Source organism: Anabrus simplex, chromosome 6 (assembly GCF_040414725.1).
Source record: "Anabrus simplex isolate iqAnaSimp1 chromosome 6, ASM4041472v1, whole genome shotgun sequence".
Classification (NCBI taxonomy): Eukaryota; Metazoa; Arthropoda; class Insecta; order Orthoptera; family Tettigoniidae; genus Anabrus; species Anabrus simplex.
Genome location: NC_090270.1, coordinates 281,942,138 through 281,963,719, shown reverse-complemented (window position 1 = coordinate 281,963,719; position 21,582 = coordinate 281,942,138). Strand labels below are relative to the sequence as shown.

Below are 21,582 nucleotides of genomic sequence, written 5' to 3'. Positions count from 1 at the left end.
TTATCAAAGAAACAATGTTGACGGGCTATAACGTCTACCCACAATAATGGTGTTTTCTCGACGTATCCATCAGCTGTCCTCCATCTACGTTCTTCAGATATCTTGGCCTCCAGGACATCTTCCATCAGATCCTCAAAGAATTCCTTTACAGTTAGGTGCGGGTCTTCCTTCAATTGGCAAAACTGGTCCTGATATCTCCCAGTCATATTAAAGACGTTCGCGATTCTTAAGTTTTGAAATTTTCTCGCCTCAACGTACAAATTATGGCCTTTAGCATTTGCGTCATTTTCAACTTTCAATTGACTACCAAGGTCTAGATTATGATCCTCCATAGCTTGACTCACATTTCCAACCATTTTTGGTTGCCTGTCCGCTGTACTGATCTCATCACTAACTTCACTCCCCTTAAGTTTGACCTTCTCGTCCGTCTGCTCCTGGGCTAAGGTATTCCCTCTCGAATCCTGTTCACAATTACTATTGACATCCTCGGACTCTTTGGTGTGGACGGTCATGACCTGTTCATCGTCACCTAAATCCTTTTCTACTTCAACTGCTCCCTCTTTGAGTTCTGGACAACCAGTCTCAGTCTCTGGAATCTGATTCTCAAGTTGCACGTGTCCATCGGTCATTTCTTTAGGGCCTACCTTTGAACCATTATTATTTCTCTTGCAAACATTTCGTAACTCACCCACACTACTCTTTAAATCGTTAAAAGTGTCTTTCAGGCTAACCTTCAACTCATCTACCCCACTCTTTAAATCATCATGACCTTTCTTCAAACTAGCTCGAAAAGCATCCATACTACTCTTTAACTCCTCAATCTTACTTAACCGATTCTCATTATGAACCTTCATGTCCTCTCTCAACTTATCATTCCAGCTATCCAACTTACTATGTAAACTCTCCATTTTACTTATCCGACTCTCATCACGAACTTTCATGTCCTCTCTCAACTTCTCATTCCAGCTATCCCACTTACTATGCAATCTGTCTATCTTACTATCCAAGTTCTCATTGAACTTTCTATGTAAACTCTCATTATGCACTTTCATGTCCTCCATCATCTTACTATTCATTTCTTCCATCCTCTGCATTAGCAGATCCATCATCACCTGACCTTCCATCTCACAATACCACAAAGAATACAATAATGAGTACGCTGGCTGTCGATGCAACCAGAATACTCCAAACTACTAAGGAAAGAATTCACTATCTACTGCGTTTTCACATACAAACGCTGTTATAATTTAATACCGAAACTGACAACATTCCAACAGTTGTCTCATAAAATTTTGTTTACATGGCTGGTATCACAAACTCGTTTAATAAAAAAGAAAATTCTAAAGTTAATAAGTTACTCTGGATAAATATCCCAAATAGTTTCGCTTCCGTAAATTAAGTAAATAAAGAACATGTTAACGCATAAACTTTGAATGTAATTCAGCGTTACCACTTCCAAAATTTATATTGGCAACATGACATAAGCTTCAATACAGCTTTAAATACTGGTTTCCTAAAATGCATTGTGACTGTTATTATTATTATTATCTACCAAGTAGTTACGCTCCTCATTAAACGTGTTAATATCTAGCACTCTCATTGGGCATAATTCGTTTAACTGTGGCTCAGCCATACTTTTCACCCGCTTGTATTATTTATAATGTGGCTTAAGCCTCAACATTATTTTATATTTTTCTAACATTTATTTTCAATGGATAATTTCATTATCGTTATCGTGGCATCATATCGTTATCGTGACTTTGGGCTCCTCATCGTTATCGTGACATTAAGGCCCCACGTTGGGCGCCACTTCTACTGAACCCTTGAACTTACCATTCCATCGTTGGTCGGCCACGGCTGCTACAGTAGAACAATTTAGGACTCTTAAATCATGGGTCGTTGCGGGAATAAATTCGGTCACGATCTTAACCAAACGATGGGGTTCAGAAGAAAGCCTAACTACTTGAAATGAGGAGCAAAAATGTGCTTACTAACTTTTATTAAACTGAAATAGCACGATAACATAATTAATTTGATATGCATTCTTGCCAAAAATTAAAAAAAAATATAAATTATTGATTTTGAGTGTTCCAAACACAGTCACATTACATAACGTCACTTCGTTTCTTCCAATGTCGAAGAGTTGCTTCGGAGAAGCTAATATGTTAGTGGACAGCGAAACTGAAAAACTGAAAAAGGGAAGACCTGAAAACCGGGCGCCTATTTTCCAAACGAGAACTGAGAGTTAATCCACACGATCCGTGGAAAATCTGACTTTCAACAATTAGAACGCCTGATTTTCTCTTAATTAAGGTTATCCACCAGTCAAATACCCTTCACGGATACGGAAACATCCGCCGAATGGACCCTTAATCGAACCAAACTGACTATCAGTTGCTTTGGATAGGTTGCGAAATATTATGGGAAAGCATGGTGTTCACTACAAGTTAACAGCATCATTCACAATTGACCTAAAATTCCACCATGTATTTGTCATTCATGACACCCTTAAGTGATACGTTAATCCCGATGCTAACTGTGCATCACCCAAACAACTGTTCGGAAGGAACCAACAACCACATGATCCGGGAGGATCTTACGTTAAGTCGTTCTAAAGGAACAAAACTGCGAAATGCAGGAAACACTTACTAATCATGCATTTAGAAGAAATGCCAAACACTGAAGTTAATCAAAAAGTGAAAGGTCACTTGAAAATATTATTATTGAACCGATTTTCAGGTTAGAAATGGGTTTGTTATACTTAATAAAATTACCAGTCCACGCTAAAATTTACTACAAATTTAAGGAATTCTTTCCCTTGACAACAATGCTACCAGTACAGATCTCTCTATTTACTGTCTGTCCCAACACACTACTGGTAAAGTGAATACTTACTTACTATGAATAAGAATGAAAATATGACAAGGTGAAAATAAAATAAAATACTGGCTGACGAATCGAAACCGCATCCGCAACTCAAGTCTCATTCTAAAACACTGAGTGTCAATATGCACACCATCAAACGAAAACGGACGTTAAAACGAGAAACAATGAAGTTCGTAAAAATAAATTAGCATCTCAAAGTCATACAGCTTAACACGCACGAAGAAACACAGTAAGAATATTTAATCTAGATCGGGTCGGTGTCCCACACTTGGACAGCCCTCGTTTGTCAACAGCAGTCCCGTTATCTCAATGAGAGCTTCGCATAGACCCTCTACAATAAATCATATCGCACTGTAATGGCTACCTTCAACCAGGCCACTTCCACAAAAGAACAAACAAAAGAGAACATCTAAACCGAGACTTGAGCGTGTACAGCTACCATCCCAGACCTATCGTCGGGCTCACTTGAAATCTGTACAACCTAAACCTAATCATATGTACATGATGCCTTCCAAATTCTATCGTCGGGCGTGACCTAGGACGTCTCATCATCAATGACTCCAAGAATAAACACGTGACGTCCTAAATCTATCGTTGGGCGTCAAAGTGGGTCGCACCACGTCTCCCTTAACATATCAGGCGAACCGCAATTTCCAACAAACCTCCAACAGTAACACTGAATCTGGTCAGACAAAAAAATACGCACGACGGAACTACGTCTCTTATCAAAAGAGTGCAAGTCGAAACACGGTAAGTGCCTACCTCTCGAAAAAAAATACAACAAGTGTCTACCTCATCATAATATGTGAACTCAAAAATAAATAGACGTGACGAACGATTCTCCACCTCGAACACAATCTCAGCCTGTGCACTGAAGTGTCAGGGCTGCCAATGAAAATTCCCAACACACGTTTCCCTTTTAGTGGATGCCTTCAAAATAATAATCATCACCATCACATTCGAAATTCTCAGATCGCCTATCATCAATTCCAACCATCTTATCCATGACCTCTCCAATGAACAAATTAAATATAACCCAACCGTGTGTCCAAAGTGCTCTTTAATCCTGGAGGCCGTACCTTATCTTAACAAAAATCACTGGATGTTTACTACCCAGACCTTTACATTTTACTAGAGTCGTTTTCACTTGGAATCGTTCTATCAATTTACAATGCTTCACATCATAGTCGTCTCAAGTTCGGATTGATTGCGGAAAACAATACAGCCTGTTTCAACACAGCCTGTCCCTAAATACTTCCTCTACCAAAAATGTCTCAACACTCTTTCTCATCGCTTGATTCCAGCGGTAACGCTTCTCTCTCATCTCCACGTACATATAAATCCATCGCTCTCAATCTCTTTTCCTTCAAGACCCTTTTCCATACTTCGATCCCCTGGTGAAAACGACAACATTATTAAGCACATCTCTGACTTTACTATTATTACGACTTTCGAACCTCAAAAATCCAAGAGCACACATCGACCTTTCGCAATTCAAGTATACACGATGTCTCAAAATTTTCTTCCCATTAACGACTGTAACTCTAACAAATTTTCTTGACATTATCTAAATATGCCTACGATCCTTGTAAAAATAACTGGTTAAATGTAATTTAACAGAGAGGAATTTCCTTATCCCGCGGTAAACATTATTATTATTATTATTATTATTATTATTATTATTATTATTATTAACCAGCATTTCTGAATGCAACTGACACCTGAGATTACAATATTCGCCACGACAAATTTACACTTATAACGTTCACAAATCCGCACTTTGAATGATATCTCATCTCAACACAAAATTTTAAGCGTCGCATTTTACCGTTCTTGACATGAACTTTACACACTGAAATTTTCACACGCTGACCAAAATTTACAACGCCTTTCGCCTGATAATTACGCATATCACCCGACAATCATCTGGAAAATTTGGTTAGGACAGACAGTAACTAACTAACTAACTACAACATGATGTAAAATAGACAGACCTGCACAATGGTGACATTCTCAGCATTCTGATTGCATCATCCCAGCAACCTCGTACTTAGCCACTCATTTTTACAGATAACATTTTCATTTTTAAAAACTCACTCATCCAAACACTACCCTTCACACACACGAGATTAAAAATTACCATAAATAATGCACTTTCTTTGTAACTTGCACCACGAACTTCCCTCGTTCTGCAGTCGGCTATAACTGTCTGATGCGTCTCCCAGAGTGATTTCTCTCCCCGTTGTTTCAACAAGAACAGGTGTTCGGCCGATAAGGGAGTCGAACTATTTTGAATCGCTTCCCCCAGACCTTCTTCACTTACAAGAGTACAGGAAATGATAAAAATAAAATCTGCTGTGTATTTTTCAACCAGCCTACACCTTCCCAGTTCGTCTGCAAACGTTCACAGCTTCTCCAATTCACTTTTCTTCTTACTAAATATATGGACTTTAGCCACGAACATGTATTTGATTATTGTCGGTCAATCTGGCGCGAAATTCTAATGACGACGGGCACGAGCTCCCGCGGCTTCAAGTTCCAGATCGACACTGCCAAATCTACGGTGGGGGGTTTCTTTTATAATTTCCGGAAGGACGCTATCCCCTCTATGAGTCTCGGTGGTGTAATCTGCCAAATTTGCTTCTAATAAACCGATTTTGATAAGACTTGTCCCAGAACTCCGGACAGACTTGCACTTATGTTAGGTGTTAATTTTATAATTTTTCTACACTCACAACATGAGAAATAAATTGTTTCTGCCCGTGCGTTTCGCGCGTTTTTCTTCTGCCCACGACCTTGGCACGTGTAACTAGCTCGCTGTTCTCACGCTAACACACACTTGGGCTTAACTGCATCTAAATTGTCCCTGGTGTCACTACCTCCACAGAGGGTATATGAATAATTTCGCTTATATATTTCTTCCTTTACTATCTTGTCAAAATCCCTCGTTGTGCAGAATTCATTAATTTAGAAAATTGTCGGGCACTCGAGTTCCACCGAGGTGTCCCGGCAATCCACGAGCTCGCCTTGCGGGAACCTTCCCACGCAACATCGGGCTCTTGGGAGCGCAAAATGGCTGCCCTCAAACATACAGTAGTTTCTGAATACCAAATAAATATTTGGGAAAAATAAAAATTTTTCTCACCGTAGAATTATGGGTTCAACACTTCTTTTTTTTTTCAGTTTACCCCACAAATAAAAATCGCCCACTGTTATATCTGGAGAATGAGGGAGAAATAGACCAGCACTGGTCACTCTGTAAACGCTTCCGAGATTGTAAGAAGGGAAACTTCTGCTGTATGAACAGGGGCCGAATCTTGTTGAAACCACCCTCGCGATTTTTCTTCTTCCGTTAACTGTTGGAAGAACGGCGTCAAAATTTCATCTTGGTACCTCTCTACAATTACTGTCGTCTCGAAAAAAATAGGCGCTTTTAATCGTCTTGCACTAACAGCACACTAAACACCAGTCTTCCTATCATAATGAGGGATTTCATAAACTCCATTAGGATTGCCTGCACACCAATAGCGAGAGTTACGGCTGTTCACACGACCATTAAGATGAAACCAGGCCTCATCAGGAAAAGACACAAACTGTGGGTCGAATGAACGATCATTCACTGATGCAAGATACCACTCATAATATCTCACTCTTCTGGTTGGATCAGCAGTTTTTAAACAGTGGGCGCGTGTAAACCTCTACGGTTTGATATGTAACAGCTTTGTACCTTTCTCTCACCCTGTTGACAGCTGAGATTCAGATTGGCGACTTTTTTTTCCGACTGATGCTTGCCTCCAATACTGCAGCTTTCGCATCGGAGAGTAAAAACGCCGCTTGGATGGTCTTAGTTACCTGTACATGTAAAACTGAAGGCCCCGTAAAACTAAGAGCTTGCTCATTTCTTTCTCCGCTCTGACTTTTATTTCGTCGTCACTACTCCACAATACGAAACTGATTTTAACAGTAGTTTACGCAGTGCAGTCCACTACATCGTTTGTTGTAGTTTTGAAGTGTAGCCAACATCTGATGTGTGTGGCAGTCTGTTTAGCGTATGATAACCAAACTCTGTAAAATGTATTTGTTGTCTAATATTCCGTGATGTCCTGTTTCAGATGGTTTCACCCGAATATTTCGGGTATCGATGCGGAGGTGCTGCTGATGGACCGTGGGTTCGATGGCAGCTTCTTGGCTAGACCTAGTCGCAGTAACCCTGGAGATTTCACCCTCTCCGTACGGTAAGTCTGACTGGAAATAATATTGCAGTTTTTAAATTATTCGTTGAATGTTAGAATAAATGAGTTATTAATCGTATACATTGGTCAAAGTCTGTAAATATTAATTACGTCCTCCAGCCAAGCAGACTGTTGTAAAATCGTATTCGATCGTGGAACATGTCCCTAGAGAGATAGTTGTGTTCAGTAGGACTGAAGATATGCGATGTTATAATGTCAATGTTGATCATGTTGACCGGCCTGCTACGTCACAAAAATATTTACGCCATTCTACACGCAACTTCAGACAGGAGCCTTTAATACTGTTATATATCTGCCTACTGGGATAAACACAGACGTAATGTTACCACAACGCGAGCGGGACAGTCACAGCACTGGCGAATTGTCTTAGTAACATTGCTACCGTTGTTTATGTGCAGGAAATTGCTGTCAAGTTGATTTTTGTGTTACTTGTGTGTTGATTAACGGAACTGAAAATCTTTATAGAATGGTAGCGGTTCCAAAAGAATCACGGGAAGTAATGTCTTCTCGGAGCACAAAGATAATTTACTGTTTTTTTTAAATTATGTAAAAAGGAATTGAAAAAGACTGCTAAGGCTGTGGGTAGAAGTGACAAGACAGTGCATCACATTACTGGGAACCGTGAAAAAGCTTATGACGGAAGTCAAATCCTAACCCTAGGTTATTTAGCGTGTCCTTTTTTGTAGTGATGGGAGTATCCGAGAATATGTTCGGCTCGCCTGGTGCAGGTCTTTCTGTTTTGTGTTTGAGTGTGAGGAGATGGTGATGATGATTATGAGGTAGGGAGAGGGTAAAACGCGGTGTCAGCACTTAGCCTGCTCCTGTCGAATAACACCAAGGGGGTCTGCTTAAGGCTTAACGTCTCCATTCGACGGAATAATCACCATTAACAACGTTTTATGCCCTCACTCCATATTAATACTGCGGAGAGATTTGGGATTGAATCCAGGCTTTTGGCACGCAATCTAGTGATTCGAAATTGTATACGACCACCTCTCCTACGCTGCTGGACAACTTTCTGATGGTGCTTCTTTTTTCCAGACCAAGGGACTCGAACCGACTAACCACAATGTCATACCATATAGACTTTATGTCTTAACGATCATGGTCACTAGGCGGGTTGTGACGCATTAATGGAGCAGGAACACGAAAGGATTGTTGGTCTGGAAAGCAGTAATCAAAGGGATGAGGAAACTAACATTGTGGATGTGGCAGCCATCAACTTTGCTGGTAATTCAACAGACGTGGCTGATGAGTTAACCGATACGACAGACGAAGATTTTCACACTATATGCTAAACGTTAACGGATTACTGTAGCATTAGTCTGCGTGAAATTGTCTTTTACCGTAAATGGTAAAACAATGAGATTCTATGTAGTCTTACCATTAATATTGTCAGAACGTTTGGTGCCTACTGTACTTCCGGTCGTTGAGGGCAGCACAATCCCGAGGCATTTCCTGACACATGAGTCAATGTTAGTTGCACTCTAGATTTTTGAACTAGGTTTCACCATGGACTGGAGTGATTACGAAAATCGTGTAACATTTATCGCACAGCATAAGGTAGGCAGGTGACCGGGTGAGTTATTCAAAATGCTCTAGCAGCTCAAAATCTTCTAGAGGTTCTTCTATCGCATCATCCAGCGTTTCTTACAGACTGGAACTGTGAAAGACCTCCCCAGGAAAGGAAGACCACGCACAGTACGGACTCCAGAATTGGTGAAAGCAGCGACGAATCATGTGCGCAAACATCCCTTAGGAAGGTACTGATGGCCCATGAATTAAAAAATACCGAAAAATGCCTTTGTCTCGTGTGTTGGGTAGTGACGTAGAACTACGTGCTTACGAACGATGCCAAGGATGCCTCCTCACAAATTAACTGAAGCACCAGTGACTCATGAAAGCAAAGCTCTTACTTACGCGGTACGCAGAAAATGGACACCGACGAATCCTTTCACTGACGAAACGGTTTTCAGTGTTGAGGAGACTTAAGAACTCAGAATGGCAGAGTATATGTCGAAAGTTCGAGGAAAGCTGCCAGTAAGGCTCCAAGATTCTAGAGGGGCCATCATCCTGCGTCATAGTGTGGTGGGAGTAAACTATGAGGGCTCAACTGGGCTCCATTTCTGCGTAAAAGGAGCGAAAACATCAACTAAAGTGTATCAGGAGGTAATACTGAAAAGACTGGTTAGGAACCTCAACACCACCCTCTTCCACAGTCAGAACTGGAGCTTTCGGTAGGACTCAGCGCCAGCTCATAAATGCTCGCGCAACTCAACAGTGGCTTGTGACCCATGTCCCAAACTTCATTTCCACCAGTAATTGGTCTTCACCCTTTTGACTACCAATTTTGTTTCATACTTCAGGACATGGCTTGCGAGAAGCGACTCGCAAATTTTGCCATTTTAAAGTGCTCTCTTGTGAAGGTAGCAGTCGAAATCCCTGTGGATGTGGTGCGTATGCAATGATTTGATGAGTGACCACTAACAACTGCGTGCACGCTAAAGGTGGTCATTTTGAAAAAAGGTATGTGATTTGTGTTCAGTCTGTGTAACTTGTATTAATAGGGTAAATGAAATGTCGTATGGCTTTTAGTGCCGGGATATCCCAGGACGGGTTTGGTTCACCAGGTGCAGGTCTTTCTATTTGACACCCGTAGGCGACCTGCGCGTCGTGATGAGGATGAGATGATGAAGAAGACAACACATACACCCAGCCCCCGTGCCATTGGAATTAACCAATTAAGGTTAAAATCCTCGACCCGGCCGGGAATCGAACCCGGGACCCTCTGAATCGAAGGCCAGAACGCTGACCGTTCAGCCAACGAGTCGGACATTAATAGGGTATTGAAATATATCTCACCGTCTTGTCAGTTTGTGATAGTATTTATGGTAAGCCTGGCTAGTCCCGGATTGCAACTCCGTAATGTAAATGCATATCATTGATGATGATTGATGATGATTGATGACGAACAAAGTAGTAAAATCAGAGAGATTTGTGTAAAATTTCAATGTTTCGTCCACAGGCCATAATTACAATGATGTATGGCCTCCGAGAAGGTCTGGTGCACGTCTTTCGAGTTGATACCCGTGGGTGACCTACGCGTATGTCAGAATGGGCCTCTACCACTGATGAATTCTAATGTTAAAGACTCCACACACAGCAATTCCCCGAGCCAGAATAATTAATCAATTCAGGTTGAACCCGAAAGCCTTTGGACCAAAGGCCAGTATGTTAACAGTTTGGCCGTGGAGCGGAAGATTCTCGAATGTCATAGTGGCCCGGGATCGAATCTCTCAGCTTCAGCGTCGTGGTCTTGTCGTCGTGCGTGTCTTAAGTGATGTGTTGATGGCAGAACTCATTGAAAGACTGTGCTGGTGAGTTTAGGAATATTCTGATACTTTGGATCAGAAAGGCTTATAAATGTTTGTTGTACCCGTGCAACAGTTTAAATAAATATACTAAAAGGTAGGTAATATAATTGTACGATGAACGCACGGTGTAAATGGAATGTACTCTAATGAAATACATTGCGCTGTTTCATCGATATCTCGGTGCTGATGCATTCACCTTCCGGAACAGCCCTCTCATTCTAGTTTCTTATCCTCGCGTTCCCACACGATACGGAGGTGGAAATTAAGTCACACTGGCCCTCGTACGGGCCCGACTTATAAGGAGAGGGAAACGCCTCCCAGACAAGTGCTCATGATTCATCGTAAATGCCGAGGTCCTATGTTGATCCCGAAGTCACAGATATCTTCGTGTACACCATGAGTGGACTTTGCTTCGCTGTCTCAGCATATTACTTAACAGTGTACCAGAGCCGGACTTAAGAGTGGGCGAGCCCCTAAACCCCCACCCCCACTCCCTATTCTGAGAGAATCTTCTGCATGAAATATTCTTTTTCTTTTGCTCAAAAATGCACGCGACCTGGGATGAGATTTTCGTTTGCTATCCCTCTATAGCGGGAAGTAAAACCAATAAAAATGACATTATTTTTTACATCAATTTCAGCGTTCAGTCTGTGCAAGCCTCTGCGAATTAACTAAGTGCCTCCACAATTCTCCATTTGCAACTAGCTATGTGGCCCATTTTAGTTCAGCATTTCTTATCATTCAGTCGTTAACATTGAATCACCGTCATCGTCTTGGTTTTCTTGTACTTATGTTACCCTCCATGGCCGTCCATTATTTTCCTAGGCAACCTGTCCTATATTCGAAAAAATGCTAAAAAATTGAATGCGGTTTATGTGAAGTAGGAATTCTTAAGACATAAATTATGTAATAGTTTATTAATCAGTTGAAGTTCATGGAGTATTTGGTTTGTCTGTGTATTTATGTAGATATAATAATACGGAAGAAATAACCATTCGTTATAAGAACAATGGGAAAATTATGATTTATCACTTGTGCTACTGATTGAAACTTAGTGATATACTTAGCGTAATACTTCAGATTAACAATTAAAAATCCTTCATGGACTTGAGACTTTTACAGACCCTAATTTTAAGGGACTTTACTTCAGGATATTTGCAAATATTCCTGGTATTGGGATTTTTTGACGATTCTGATCCCTGCTTGAAGCGTAGCAGGATAAGTCGTCATGAAGAGACTCGAAGCATTTGAAATATGCGGCTACCGTCAGATGCTTCGTATCAGCTGGTGGACAAGATCCGAAATGAGGAGATATTGACCAGATGTCCATAGGAAAAGATCTCTGGAGGGCTGTTTGCCTCAAGAAACTCTCCTAATTTGATCATATCATACGAGGTTCCTGGAAACCTACAGCCTCTTGCAAATCACAATACAAGGGAAAATCGAAAAGAAGAGAGGTCGTGGGAGGCCGACTGGAAAACCTGAGGTAACGTTTCAGACAGACGGTCATCTCCCTGTTATGCGCAGCCAGCAACAAGACTAGGATAGCCAGAATGATCGATCACCAACGTCCGATGACGGATACGGCACTACCTGAAGAAGAATGTAACTAATTAGAAGGAAAATAGAAGAGCTTTGACGCTTCGAAGAATGAAAGTGCTAAGGGAAGGGCCATGGAGGTCGTGAAAATGAAAGACACCCTAAGCCTTGCAGATCTACTGTAATTCCGTTGGGGTCAGGAGGGAATAAGAGTTAACCAAGGGAGATCGGACGGCAATAATGAAAGCGTAAAGCCGTGGATTAGTGAAAACAATGATAGGCTCAGCTGGGAGCGCTGTGGTTGCCAACCCACGCTCCCAAAATAAGAAACACTGGGGTCCCCTTTCAGTCAACTCTTACGACACGTAGGGCATACCTGCCCCACCCACAGGGGGATGCCACATGAGTGCTGGAATTAAGTCACGAATAGGGAGTCTTATACGTGCCCCTGTATGCGATACAGTTATCTCGTGTATTTCTGTTTTTTGTCTTTTGATATTCTCAAACACCAACCGACTGCGTCTGGAGTTGAACCCCGAAACTTGAGAATATAAAGTAAGGGTCTACCCAATTTCGCTGTTCAACCGTTCATTTTCATCAAAACAGCATATGTTGTGCAAGAAATGAATACAACTATTCAAGTGAACATTTTTAGAAAGTGTAGGGATAGACAGATAATGACTGAGAACCGATCGCTAAGAGACTGACTTAAATGTTTCAACAAAATATGTGAAGTATGTGTCCAGCTGTTGTAAGGAGATAGTTCTAATCTCATTCTTGGCAGGCAATGCCTCTTCTGTGAAGCATTCCATAAAGATCACTCATTGACTAGTGACTGTAGTAATGAAGTGTAACATTTTCAGAAATATGATGAAGACCTCCACAACCATGTGACTCATTCTTCTTGTTAGCCCAGTCGCATTCTTTTCCCGTGCGACTCCTACATTTCTATCCTCAGATCTTGGTTACTTATCCGGCACGCCTCCAGGCCTACGATTATTGTTAAGCAAGCAAGTGTGCAATTCCTACTTGTCTGTTGCTACCGTGATCATAGCTGTCTAATTTCTTGTTTTACCTGGAATACGAACTATAAGCACACGATTTTCCATTTCAAAAATTCACATTATTGACCGGAATTCGAATTGTGATCATAGTGCGAATCTAGTGACGATGTAACTGATCTCCCCCCCTCTCTCTCTCTCTCTCTCGCTCTCTCTCTCTCTCTCTCTCTCTCTCTCTCTCTCTCTCTCTCTCTCTCTCCTGGGTGTTTGCTGTGTCTTTCGACGTAGGCAAGTGAAGCATCGGTCGACTGAGAAAATCATATACGGAAGAAAAATCCCCTGAGTGAATTGACTGCACGGTATTGGTCAGGAAGAAGTAAGCTTACATTTGGGGGGTTCATGGTATATTGAACTCCACTGTCTGTGCAGCTTCTTGGCTTAAAAGACAGCATTGAGACCTTCAGTTCAGAGAGCCCCGGGTTCGATTACTGGTCGGATGGGGGATTTTGGTTAATTGCTCTGACTCGGAGACTGGGTGTCTGTGGTTTTCTGAATCCACACCACACCACATTGCCTGCCATCACAGAAAACACAATAGCGACTACATCCCTTTACATCCGGCCATAAAATAGGGCTAAATCTACATGTCCAACACAGTTCGCATCCGCGACCCTACCAGCGTGCGGAAAAAGCTGGGAAATAATACGAAGACGTTTGAAACTTTGTCAGCACATCTTCCATGGTTCCGTCGCCGAAAACCTCCGATATGTTAGTGCGACGTTAAACAAATAGCAAAAAAAAAAAAAAAATCTTCCATGGTTTCTCATTTTTCAACAGGCACATGCCGTGGATGTTTCTTCATTAACGCATGGGTACTACCTTCCCGTCCTACCCTTTAGCATCGCAGCGTCACCAGGAACGTACTTTTTGCCAGTGGTTTGCATTTGCCTGGCATGAGTATGGGAAACCACGGAAAACGAGCTTCAGGGCTGCCGACGGTGGGATTCGAACCCACCATCTCCTGAATGCATGCTTACAGCTGCGTGGCCCTAACTGCACGGCCAACTCGCTCGGTCTTGCATTTGTTAGTGCGACGTTAAAATGCTAGCAGACCGCCACATTGAAGGGCTGTCCCTCGTTGACGAGTATGATTGTCTTCCTGAAAAACTTAGTTTTTGTGAGATCTTAAGTGACTGTATTTTTTTTTTTTTTTTTTTTGCTATTGGCTTTACGTCGCATCGACACAGAGAGGTCTTATGGCGACGATGGGATAGGAAAGGGCTGGGATTGGGAAGGAAGCGGCCGTGGCCTTAATAAAGGTACAGCCCCAGCATTTGCCTGGTGTGGAAATGGGAAACCACGGAAAACCATCTTCAGGGCTGCCGACATTGGGGTTCGAACCCACTATCTCCCGAATACTGGATACTGGCCCCACTTAAGCGATTGCAGCTATCGAGCTCGGTTAAGTGACTGTAGAGGCCAATCCTAGAACCGCAGATTTCTCCGCAGTTTTGGCACACATTTGTTCTGTTAGGCACTGGCTGTGTAGTTTGGTTTTTCTTCATGAACTCCCGTTGTTTTATTGCATTGCACTTGTCAATTTCTGTTCTCCGCCTTCCTTGCTCGAAGCGCTGAGTTCCTTCCCAAACTTTACGACGCCAGACTGTGCGGTTACATGCAAGAGCTTTCCAGTTGTTAGTTTTGATTTGACACCTTTTCATGTTGGTTTTTAGCGCATCTTTGTAACGCTTTTGTGGTCTTCCAACTTTTCTATGACCATCCTTTAGCTGGGAGTACATAATGTGTTTTGGGAGACGGAATTCAGTTATGCGAACGATGTGGCCTGTCCAGCGGAGTTAGTGCTTGATAATCATGGCCTCAATGCTAGTGGAGTTAGCTTCACTGAAGTTAGTGCGTCGATCTTGCCATTTCACCCTCAGGATCCCTCTCAGGCAACGTTGGTGGTATTTTTCCAGGCATCGAATGTGCCTTCTGTAGGTAGTCCATGTTTCGCATCCATATGTAAGAGATGGTATAACGGTAGCTTGGTACACATACAACTTGGTCTGAGTGCTGATATTATGATTATCCAAGACCCTTCCCCGAAGACGACCAAAAGCTATACTAGCACATTTGAGGCGGTGTTTAACATCATCATCAATATGTGCATTTGCTGAGAGATGGCTGCCAAGGTATGGGAAATGATCTGTGTTCTTCAGAACTTTGTCTTGGACTGTGATTGTAGGACATACGGAGGTGGAGTTGGGTGCAGGCTGGTAAAGGATCTGCGTCTTCTGGATGTTAAGGCTTAGGCCGATACTTGTATACGCTTCGTCAAATGCGTTTAAGTACTTGTAAATTTTGTTACGAGTTCAATATTGTCATCAGCATACTGAAGTTCAATGATGGATGTAGTGGATTTTTTGGTCTTGGCTTGCAGTCTACTGAAATTGAATAAACTTCCATCAGTCCTGTATCCAGTTGCTATGCCTTTTGGTAGTTTCCCATCAATAAGATGAAATATAGTCCCAGCAAATATTGAGAACACACCCTTGCTTCACACCTGCTGTGATTTCAAAATTTTCTCCAGGGTTACTGTTGACAAGAACCATGCCCTTCATATTATCATCCAGCAATCTAAGAATATTTATGTACTTCTGAGGACTGCCTATCCTTGCTAGGATCTTCCGCAGAGCATCCTTTTTTTTTTTTTTTTGCTAGGGGCTTTACGTCGCACCGACACAGATAGGTCTTATGGCGACGATGGGATAGGAAAGGCCTAGGAGTTGGAAGGAAGCGGCCGTGGCCTTAATTAAGGTACAGCCCCAGCATTTGCCTGGTGTGAAAATAGGAAACCACGGAAAACCATTTTCAGGGCTGCCGATAGTGGGATTCGAACCTACTATCTCCCGGATGCAAGCTCACAGCCGCGCGCCTCTACGCGCACGGCCAACTCGCCCGGTGGCATCTCTTTTAACCGAATCAAAGGCTTTGGCAAGATCTATGAATGTCATGTAGAGAAGGAGATGTTCTTTGCATTCCTCGTGCATTTTTTGTCTAGCACAGAAAATCATATCTGTTGTACCGCGATTGGGTCGAAATCCACACTGAGTTTCAGGTAAGCAGTCTTCAGCTAGAGGCATCAGGCGGTTGGATAGAATTCGAGCGAGTATTTTCCCAGCAATAGACAGAAGGGTTACTCCACGGAGTTACCACAATCAGTTCTGTCTCCTTTTTTGAAGATTGTGACTATCAGAGCATCTCTGAGATCAGGAAGTATTGTTTCATTATTCCATATTTTGACAATGAGCATTAGTGTATGTTCAGCAAGAATTCGTCCACCTTCCTTGAAAAATTCAGCAGGAATTCCATCTGATTCGGCAGCTTTATTGTTTTTAAGCTGTTAAATAGCATTTTCAACTTCTTGAAGGAACTTCGCAAAGATGAGATTTTGTAGGTTTTTGTGGAATTTTCAAGACTTCTACTCCGTTGATCTCTGGATCCTTGTTCAGTAGTTTATGGAAATGTTCTTTCCATCATGCATGAATGAAATTACTGTCTTTCTAAGAGTAGAGCCATCCCTAGATTTAAGAGGGTTTAGTCCTAGGGCTGCTGGGCCATGTACGGTTTTTATCATGCTGAAAAAAGCTCTTAGTGTTGTTAATTACTGCTAGATGTTGCATTTCTTGAGACTTCATCGTCCACCAACTGTTTTTCAGAACACGGATTTTCCTCTGAACATGTGCTTTCGCTTCTTGACATTCTCGTTTCTTAGAGAGTGAACTAGGATTGATCTGCCAAGCTTAGTGTGCTGCTCTCTTTTTGTCTATTAGAGTCTGAATTTCTTGGTCATTTTCATCAAACCAGTGTTGGTGTTTGACCCTACGGTGTCCTACCGATTCTTCACCAGGTGATAGTATTGCAGTCTTCAGTGTTACCCAGTGTTCTTCAGTGCTTTCAGGGTATTCATCCGGCAGTTTATCACCCTAAGAGTTGTTGAAATTTTGCTTTAGTGTTATAATCCTTGAGACGGTCTGTGTTCAGTTTAGGTCTCGTAAGTTTTCTCTGTTTCCTTCGGTGCACGTGGTTGTGAAGGGTCATCATAGACCGTATAAGTCGGTGGTCCGACCAGCAGTCGTCAGCACTTGTTAGAGCCTTTGTGATTAACACATCGCGTTGGTCTCGGGCGCGTACAATTATGTAATCAATTAGATGCCAGTGTTTTGACCGTAGATGTTGCCATAATGTTTTAAATGTCTGAAGAGGGTATTAGTGATAACCAGATTGTGCTCTGAGCACTTCGTGAGCAGAAGGGTTCCATTAGAGTTGCAATTCACTACTCCCTCTTTTCCAATTACTTTGGGCCATAGTGTTGAGTCTCTACCAACTCGCGCATTAAAGTCTCCCAAGAGAATGATTTTGTCAGCTTGAGGCGGATCCATCTACGGTTAAAGCCGGAAGGTACGCTTGGCAACGCTGTATCTATCTGTCAAGCGGAGGCCGAGAAAATAGGGGGCGTGTCCGATTTTGAATGACTTCACCCATATTTAGACCAACACGAGGATTATGATAAATGCACAATCTTCGTAAAATGGTATTAAGAAACACACACGTCAGTAAATGCATTCACTGAAGTTAGAAATACGCATTTTACACGAATAAAAACAAAACACTTTAAGAACACTACTTACAAGCTCAATTATTGTGGAGTGTTGACATCTTCTTCCGCTTAGTGTTTTTATCCTCACTGCTGATATAACTCGTGTTCTTCATCTGCTTCCAGCACTTAACACGACATTGGAAAATGTAGACAATAAACAATCTATCGCATCATTATTGCCACGCCCACAATGATGGCGTTCAAACCAGAACTGTTGATTGTTATCTCTTCCTAAAGCAGCTCGGGATAGAGAGAACAGAAATTCTTTATAATTTTCACAATCCAGGTAGTCTTCGTATACCACTGTTCTGCAGACACACACAACACAATGTGTTGGCACCACTAACCCACCACCGAAGTTCTTCAAAATAGGGATCACCTGTTTCATTACTCTGCAGGAGACCTAAACAAGTGTCACAGCTTATCCTTCTGGATATTGTCCTTAGTGTATACCCAGAAATTTACACATGATAAAAGTGAGTAACTTTTTTTATTACTTCCATATTGAGCCCAATAACATCTATCTTGACGGAATCACACATTTCTAGGTAATTGGTTACAGCCAAACCTCATTTTTCCATACCATCACTACTAGCACCGCAACCCTAAAACACCCTTAATCCTAATCTTCATCTCACTTTCTAGGACTTGAAGTGCAGTAACATAGTTACAACCAATAAACTATAAGAACTGACTAAACCTTCTAAGTTATCACTTTGAAACTTTCTTGACAGTAAATAATTTGCTTTCACAGTTCCAAACAAAACTTTTTGAGTAGGGCATAACTCTTCTTCCTTTTAGTGCAAATAATAATAATAATAATAATAATAATAATAATAATAATAATAATAATAATAATAATAATAATAATAATAATAATAATGTTATTTTCTTTACGTCCCACTAACTACTTTTACGGTTTTTGGAGACGCCGAGGCGCCAGAATTTAGTCCCTCAGGAGTTATTTTACTTGCCAGTAAATCTATCGACACGAGGCTGACGTATTTGAGCACCTTCAAATACTACCGGACTGAGCCAGGATCGAACTTGCCAAGTTGGGGTCAGAAGGCCAGCGCCTCAACCGTCTGAGCCAATCAGCCCGGCCCTTTTAGTGCAAAGTTCGAATTGTTCCCTTCAAAATATGAGGCAAGACAAAGAGTGTGCTTTCACTGCTTACCTGACGATAGTCTATGAGATTGTGAAACATTTTAATAGATTTATTTGTACACATTTAACACTAACAGTACAAGAAGTGGTTCCTATATAATTTAATAAATATGCATTTAGTTGAGACCACTTTGATATTTTACCATCTGCTAAACATGTTATTTCTTTTACAAACACCTGATAACATAACATACACAGTGACATTTGGCATATCATCCATTTTCTTGTTTACCATACTTTACATTTCCAGGCTCCTACCTTCGAGATCTTTCCTTTTAACACTTTTCGATGACAAATATTTTGGCAAATTTGGGAAAATAATTGGGCATGCATCAGGGAGAAGCTCATTAGGTTTAGGTAGTAGTGTAGTTACGTTGACTTTACTATCACAAATGTTAACCCCCGTTGAAAAAAATCGTGTGTGACATGTTTTATGCATACGACTGAATCCTTTCCAGGTTCCCTATTATCGCGTTTGAAATGACAAATAAATTTTTCTTCTCATTCCTCGTCTGAAGGAAAACTAAACGTAGTAACAAAACCTTGTTTATTGCTATAGTTGTTACGATACATGGAAACAACATTTTCTGGCCATCTGCAAATACACGAAACATTTTATTAATAAGTCAAATTCAGTCCGCAATTCACAAATAATAACGTTATTGATTTAACATCCCACTAACTTCTTTTACGGTTTTTGGGAGACGCCGAGATGCCGGAATTTTGTCCCGGAGGAGTTCTTAAACGTGCCAGTAAATCTACCGACACGAAGCTGACGTGTCTGAGCACCTTCGAATACCACCGGAATGAAGTGGGCTTAGAAAGCCAGCTCTACAATCCAAGCTGCTCAGCCCTGCTTAGCCTTCACATTATTTCAATAATAGGCTCTATGTATGCTTATTCTATCACTTATCTTATTATATATACTCGAACCTATCCCTGAAAAATTAAACGAAACACGAGACGAAGTTCACTAAACATCAGCATCCACGGATGGATCCTGCGCTTTCCCCTTGGCCTCCACTGGACGTTGCCAAACTTACTTGACTCCGGCTTGTAACTGTAGTCGGCTATGGCTTGAGGTATTCTTGTTAGAAGTATGTCAGGTTGGCAATAGAATGCTTCTTTTTTTCATCTTCTTCACAAGTGAGAGTCGGGGCATATGCGCTTATTACTGTAACTCGTTGATTGTTGGTAAGCTTGAGGCGAAAGCTCATGAGTCTTTCATTTATGTCAGAAGGAAGTTCATCAAGGTGAGGAACAAGTTCGTTTGCAGTGGCAAAACCAACACCATGAATGTTTTTACCTTTCCAAAAGAAAATGTATCCACCTCCTTGTTATTTAATATGTCCTTCATCGGGCCTTCTAGTTTCATTCAGTGCTGCAGTATCGATAGTTGTTCTCCTTTCTGGCCGATTAGCTGTATCATTGTCCATTAGAGTACGGATGTTCCAGGTTGTAAAATTCATCTTTATTTTCTTCTGACCACTTATGGTGTACCGTCTGGGCGCAGAGTCCCAGTCGGGTTGTGTTGAGGCTGACTATGTCTAGGGCACGTTTTGTAGACCTCTCGCCATTCAGGGTGAGCAGAGTGGTTTCTGAATAGGCCTGCTCAGTCACGAATGCAGCACACGAGCAAAACGGCGATCACACATTAGTCGCCTACGTGCCGGTTGTCACTAGGAGCTCCCAGACTACACAATACTGCTCCCGTCACAACTCCCCGATCGGCGCCGGACTTGTATGTGCTGCGTTCTTCAGAAGACGCCTGTGCGTGACATCTTTCAGTGTGAGAATCCTGCTGTACATCAACAATGGCACATTTCTTGACAGTCGCAGAACCTGTCTCCAGTGGCATAAGAGTTACGACGACTGGAGGCTCCAAGACTGCTGCAGCCTTCGTCCGCCTTCCCAACCGCTAGGGAACCTTTGGTTGTCCCTACGCCTGGTCCGCCGTTGAGGACTTTCTATGCCGTAGACCATATATGGTTCTTCCGCCCGTTAGATGTGGTTTCCCACCTCAAGGGCAAGAGAGTGCCCCAGCACCTGCCAGCTCATCCGCCTTCATAGGGAGAGTTGGCATAGTAGACGGGTACTTCTTATCGTGGGAGTCGCTCGGTCGCCAGAGCCTCATCAGTCGAAAGCACTGAGCTCCACGTGCAGGCGAGGTTGACATTTCAGTAGGACAGCCTACCCCTTACACCCCACCGTTATATTACAGGGTTACTAAAAATCCCTTTCAGAGAAGGATATTAAAATAGGATGTTGTGACTTCCCCTCTCGGAGAACAATCATCAAATGAGAAATGCAACCATTCAAGCTAAGGGCGCCAATCTTTAAGTTGAGGACTTAAAGATAAAAATTTATAATCAAGCTTGGACGGACTCTTATCACAGGGGTGGGGTGATAGTGCACTAATCATTAAGCAGGAGAATTAAAAATCAAAAGGCTAATTAAGGCAGATTAATTAAAGTGAACTAGAAAAATACAATTTATTATATTTAATATGAATGACGACGGTTTAACGAAGACTGAATTTAAAATAGAAAATGAATTTAATAAAAAATTGAATGACTCTACTTCGCGAAAACTTGCAATATCTTTAACTCGCTTGCTCACCATTTAGTCTTGGTCTGCTGGTCCTTGGGAAGCTTCCCTCCTGGTAGCTGGAACATCACCGGTCGTCTTTGATATCTCTTCAT

At 41.8% G+C, this 21,582-nt stretch overlaps 1 protein-coding gene across 3 annotated transcripts in view; it reads left to right on the top strand.

Annotated features, from left to right (window-relative positions):
- Positions 1 to 21,582, top strand: part of csw (corkscrew) — a 587,333-nt gene that overhangs the window by 389,449 nt on the left and 176,302 nt on the right. For all 3 annotated transcript variants that reach the window (XM_067150444.2, XM_067150442.2, XM_067150443.2), the window contains one exon: positions 6,999 to 7,121. In XM_067150444.2, the coding sequence (XP_067006545.2) occupies positions 6,999 to 7,121 (123 nt within the window). The remainder of the gene's footprint in view (positions 1 to 6,998; positions 7,122 to 21,582) is intronic.